The following is a 6,371-nucleotide window of genomic DNA, read 5'->3' as shown; positions in this document are numbered from 1 at the left end:
TAAAGGTTGAATTAAAACTATGTAACTCAAATCTGTCAATTGGCTTTTTTTTCCTGAAAGGCAAACATTCAAATTAAAAGTTATTTAAAATAAAAGGAAAATGATGAATATTTACAGTTTTAATAAAAAGTTTAAGAAGTGTGGCAGACATTTCCCTGCAATACAAGTAACTTATTGATCCTACTTACAACACCTGGGGATTAAATACATTAATGAAAAACTTAAGTTTTATCATTAGGCTTTATAACAGTCTGTCGGTCTATCCTATTAACAATATCCTCACATTTGGGTTACCAAAAGGTTGTAATTTTAAAAAATGATATATTTGCAAGGTACTTTTAGTGTAATCCTGGCAGTGTTAATTGTTGTGCAAATTTTATATTGATTTATATCACTAACTCACAATATCTTCTTGCTTAAAATGTCCTTTTTTTCTCATGCCAGTGAATAAAACAACTGAAAAAAGGAGACCCATGTTCTTTTTAATAAGGCATGAGCCTTTTATCTTCTCACATAACACCCCCCGATCATTAAATCTTTATAAAGACATGCTAAATATTTTTGGACATATTCACTTAGTGTTTAAACCATGCAATAGGTGACTTTACAAAAACCCTGAAGATATTATTCAGGAATCAGTAGAGCAACAGTTTTAGACCATCTCTGTTTCCTCTGTTGCATCACATCCTATAAAAGCCTTTTTTTTGTCCAGCATGTTCCACATATGGTAAATGCCAGACTTTAAAGAGACAGGCATATGACACAACCTTTTGAAAATGCAGACTAAGTGCTCCCTCATGTGTCACTTGTTCAGCTTGAACACTGAAACTGTCCTATTTTGGAGAAAAGACATTAGTATGGATGTTTTCACAAAGAGTTCCCTCTAGTGGGTAAATTCAATTATGTTAAAGCAGCAGCCCTAATGAATCAACAAGATAAACTTAATCATACTTCAGCCAACATTTAACAATTTAAATCTTTATTATACCACAGTACAATCTGTTATACAGATTTAAAACATTATCCATCGATCCCTTGCTTGAGATGCTCTGCTGAAATGAACTGCCGGTGCCATTCTTATCCTTAGCAGTATTTCTCTGACTGTTTTGAATCTAAAAATCGCTCTAATACAACAGAACAATTTGATACCTCTTTATACTCAAGAATAAATAAATTACCTTTAAACAAATTAATATTTAAGGAATGGATCTGTTTCTGTAAATAGTTTCCCTCCATAACTCAGAGTAAAATGTGAAGGCCAGCCGAGAGTCGTCGGCCAACTCAAGCATTCGACATGGAAGGCAAAAAAGACTGACAGGTGAAAACATAAAACAAGTCCTTACTATATTTACAAATAATCTTCATTATGTTCCATGTTTTTCTCGGATTAAACACTGTCAGAGCTCAATTCCTAGGATATGTGCATGTCAACAAATCAGAAGGTGCATCTGGTCCAAACAAACAACTTCTACCCCAGTGCTGTCCGGAGCGACACAGATGCACGTGAAAAGGCGGAGAAAGGCAAAAGGCAGATCTGTGCATGTCTCGTGAAAGAAGAAAAATGAAGATGAGTTCTGTCATTCATTTCCTCTAACAGTTCTTAACAATGGGTCTAGATTTTAAACAGAAAGACAGGATTGCATTCTGCACTCTCATCTTTTCTTTTTAACTTCAGCAAGGAATTTAAAAACATCTAGTGTGTGAAGAGGGGAGTGTGGCCCTCTCACTGATATTGTCTGTAGTCTCCAAAGGGGGAGGTGGGAATGGGAGCGGGGGCAGGTTCCTCTGCAAACTGGGGCCCTACAGAAGAAAAAAATATATATATGTATTAGAAGAATAACATGATAGCCAACCAGAGGTCGGACACAACATAAATCAAATCTAAGAGGAAAATTCTGTATGTCTAACATATTTAATCAAAACAAACGTTTCTGACATTCAGTAAAATTCTAGAGGAAAACAAGATAAATTCAAATTTTTAGCCTGAATGGAATAAATGTAGGTATCACCTTTTTCATAATTATAATCAAAGCAGCTTTTCTGTTATTCATATTATATATCTAAATATAAAAATGAAAGTTTAAGTCCTGAGATACTATAAATAGTTACTCATTGCATTTAGAAATATGTTATATTTATTGCACTTAAAAAAAAACACAAGCAGAATTACAGAACAATTGCAGATAAATGTATTTTATGAGCTGTATTGGGTTTGGGAGATCTAATTATATAAAGGTCAAGTTTTTTTTATTTAATCTCAACACTTCATAAAAAAAGAGCAAAACTGACCTTTTCTGATGGTATTATTGGACCCTCTATGTTCTAATACGGTCATAACCTCTCATTAATAATTGAACAATTTAACCTGTTTGGGTTATTTAACATCCACAGTTTTTGAAAGCCTTTCTAACTCTCTGGTTGCCTGGAGATGGGAGATTGTTTTAGTCTGAAGCATTATTAGCAGGAAAAAAAGGTTACGAACTCTCTTACTGTAAAGTAAACATACACGTCAGGTGACGAGCAACCAGAAGCAAAGCTGGTTTACAGCCAACATTGTTCCGTTTGCCAAAGCAGACGTCATCCTTCATGTAGAGATAAACCAATCTAAGGTGATGCTAAACTTTATATTAAAATAATCATATAGAGGGCCCAATGTTTAAGCTGGAATAAAGAAGGAAACATTTATATGTTTTCATACCTAAAAGTAATCCTAAACTTTAAGCTTCAATGTTAAGCTATCCATGTAGAACAGTCTAATGAAATGTTGTACTCACCAGTTGGAAACTGTGTTGAAGCAAATCTTGTGAGCAAGATTCCAGCGCCCTCTATCAAGGCCAGCAGAATACCTCCCATAGCAGCGGAGCCCACCATGGCTACTGGTCCATCTATGAACACATCAAACACCATTAATACAGGGAGCCTGTAGTTACAACAGCAGGAAAAGTTATTAATCAACTTTGAGCTTCAGTCCTAATGTACTCACTTCTCGCTGCGAGGATGGCTCCCGTCATGGCCCCACTTGTAATTGAATTCCAGGGATCCTCTTTACCTCTCACTTTTACTAAACCACAGTCGATCATAGAAAAGAGGCCTCCCCACACTGCAAAACTACCTGAAACACACATACATAGACACATAAATGGATAGCAGAAAATATCTAGGCTATCATGAGTCCTTATATAGGAAACATAAACCTAAGATGTGTTTCAACCGGAAAATTAAGTCTCCATAGTGCAGAAAATCTAAATATGTCATGATCATAATAGAACCTGATCAGGTGTTAATGAAATAGCCATTAGCTTTTTGGCGTTTGTTCGTACCTCCTAGTTGTGGAGCTCTGGTCTTAATAGCAGTTAAACTACCCTTCATTCTGTGGCTCATTCCCTGCAAACCGAAGCAAAAAACATTGATTAGCGGAAACTGCTTCTCAGACCAGTGTAGTCAAAACAGAAAAAAAAAAAAACAGAACTTTAAAAGTAGAAAAAAAGACAAAAGCAAACACACACACAGACTGAGGTCTCATTTATATATCTTAGTATCCTTGGATAAGTGTTAGAGCCACAAGGACAGTATTGTTGATGGCAGCTCTGGCAATGCAGACATGCAAACGTGTTCAAGGACCAGTTAACTTACCGATGGTGCATTTCTGAAACCTTTTACTGCTTGAAATATCCCTCCTCCAATGGCTCCCATGGTGAAAGCTCCACCACAATCATCCACAATCCTCCAGGGACTGAAAGTAGGAAAACAATTAGCTGTCATTAACTGTCATTGAGACTGAAATTCTCTTAAATAAATCTTAAATGATCAGTGAGGTGCTCTCTGAGGACCACTTATAAATGCAAACATATTGCTTCAGTCATTCCTTAATGTCATAATCTCTGCTGCAACCAAAAAAATAAAATAAAATCAGCAGAAGTTTACAAACATGAAACTGGTTTCACAGGTTCTTGATCTGATCAGGAATCATTTACCGTATCTTTTAGATGCTTATGTATTGCATTTCCACACTTTAAAGAGTCTCTAAAAAGTTTGTAAAGTCGTGCATTTTGCACTGTTTTCTGTGAATAGTCTGCCGTCTTCCACATAACCTGAACTTTGCATTATCAACTGAATATGTGGACAGTATTTTTTCACTTTCTGACAAGTTTTTCCTCCTCTGCTTTACACCTTAACTTTTTTTAATTTAGCTTTTCATCCAAATTATCTCATCTGATGAGTAAGTCTGGTGTCTTTTGTGTTTTTGCCACTGTCAGGTCTAAATTTCAACACTGCCTAGTTTTAGAACTATAATGGTAAAATACAGACACAACAATATTGATTCATGCTAGCAATTTATTGTGTGCCTTTGATAGCCACATGGAGAAAATGCACAATGATTGTTTCCAAGGACACAGATCTTTTTCTACTCGCAGAAATGATCTTCAGCAAAATGCCCCAGGAATCGTCTGGATTTCTAATAGCTTTGTCTTTTTTAGACACAGGTCGGATTTTAATTTAAGTTCACATAGAGTGGACAGATCAAATAAGTGAAGATGCATCCATTGGGTCCTGTGTCAGTACTTTGGTTTCTGAAAGTGTATTATAAAAACAATCTTCAAATAACTGTTAAACTTCCCTTCTAGAATTGAGAATACGACACAAATTACAAGCATGACATTTTTTTATGATCATGTGCATTTCGTTTAAGCATAATGTTCTTTTAACTAAGCAAGCTCATTTAAGAAAACCTTCCAAAGTAAACAAGTCAGAAGGTGCAGAACACATAAAAAGAAAAAAAAAAAACGCGCTCTCCTACAAGACTAAAGAGAAATTAAACAAAATATTCAAACTGTTTTATTTAAAATTTCCAAGACAGAAAAAAGACAGCTGGAAGGTTTTGCTTCTACCTAACTTTTCATAAGGAATAATAGTTTCTGGGACTGTAGGGATAAGCAGCATTATGTTTGGTCAAAAACTGACATAATCTGGAGCATAGGTGATTAGAGCTCTCTAAGTGATGTTGTTTTAAGAATAAGTACTTTGTATTAAAAACTGTTTTAATACTTTTCAAGTCTTGTCTTTATCACTTGATGGACAAAAAGTTCCTACACAAATAAAAGTTTGAATAATTATCAATTATCATTAAGTAGCATATAGAACTGATAAGATATGCCAGTGTCATGTATGTTCCTCCAAGGTGACCTGGTGTCATTCTAAATTAAATATTCAATATTATATAGACCTTTTATATAATTTTGTAGCTATAAATTAAAAATGTTCAGTAGTTAAGTTACTAAATCATCAGGCTTTTTATTTTTCATTAAAAAAAACTTCATATATAAATGTAATTATCAGAAATATTTTCATAGACTATGAAAATTTAATTATTTTACAATTGTATGATTTAAGACAGCGCTGCCTAAGGATAGAACTGGATTTATATCAACCTTAACATGAGGATAGAGGTCAATTTTATTAAGGAAAAAGATAAAGGTAAACTGATGTTGTGTAATTCCTATGAGGTTAGCACATAAGTGGCTAACTTATAAAACTGCTACATAAACAACAGCTGAAAGGTCTAAATTCACCACAAAAACGACAAGTTTTATTTTGGGGACGGTAATAAAGGGGGAATAGTATGTGATTTCTTATTCATAATCTGATATTCTTCAACCGCTGAATGTATTGAGGTGACATGTGGAAGAAAAAGCCGACAAGGTCACTAACAACGTGATTTAGCCGTGAAACCTGATGTTAGCACAACCTATTCATTTCCAATGGGGTTTTAGCATTATAGCTAATGTTAGCCAGCTAACCGAGGCAGCTTAGATGTTTTAAATGTCTTACAAGCTGCAACACTAAAAATGATGAAATCCGAATGACATGGTAATTCAAATTGAAACCACCGTCAACGCCTTTTTAACACAAACTACTAAAATAGCATTTTATGTTGTAACAAAACTTACCAGGGTTCTCTAGCATACTCCTCCATTTTGTTCCGTCTATCTTCCCCACTGACGTAAGTTCTCCTTCGGCTTCTTTTTCTATGACGATTGGATAATCGTAAACCAGAATAGAAACTGAATACTGCCATCTTTTGGGCAAAAGGCTGTACTAACACATCTCACACATTTAACATTTACACATATACTGCTGCAGGGCTCGATGTTAACCATTGCCCGATCGCCCGGGGCAAGTACTTTTTATTGTCGGGAGAGTACAAATTTCATTGCATTTGCCCACCGGGCAAGTGCAGTGATCGCAAAAAAAATTATTTATCACTCAAAAGCTGAAAACGACCCAGCCGGCGCCATTTTTGTTGTTTTGTACACATTCTCGCGTGATTTGAAAAAGACGCGTGATTAGAAAAAAACGCGAGATTTTCCGCC

At 35.2% G+C, this 6,371-nt stretch overlaps 1 protein-coding gene across 1 annotated transcript; it reads right to left on the bottom strand.

Moving 5' to 3' along the window:
* Window positions 1-1,669: 1,669 nt before the first annotated feature.
* On the bottom strand, window positions 1,670-6,094 carry timm17a (translocase of inner mitochondrial membrane 17 homolog A (yeast)). The gene is made up of 6 exons (XM_015402395.1): window positions 5,949-6,094; window positions 3,634-3,733; window positions 3,321-3,384; window positions 2,984-3,112; window positions 2,775-2,885; window positions 1,670-1,800 (listed from the first exon to the last, which is right to left on the bottom strand). Exons 1-6 carry the CDS (start codon window positions 6,074-6,076, stop codon window positions 1,724-1,726), a joined length of 609 nt encoding a protein of 202 aa, XP_015257881.1. The 5' UTR covers window positions 6,077-6,094; the 3' UTR covers window positions 1,670-1,723.
* Window positions 6,095-6,371: the final 277 nt, after the last annotated feature.

This window comes from Cyprinodon variegatus, unplaced genomic scaffold (assembly GCF_000732505.1).
Source record: "Cyprinodon variegatus isolate N-32 unplaced genomic scaffold, C_variegatus-1.0 Scaffold34, whole genome shotgun sequence".
Taxonomy (NCBI): domain Eukaryota; kingdom Metazoa; phylum Chordata; class Actinopteri; order Cyprinodontiformes; family Cyprinodontidae; genus Cyprinodon; species Cyprinodon variegatus.
This window is presented reverse-complemented; position numbering and strand designations above follow the sequence as displayed.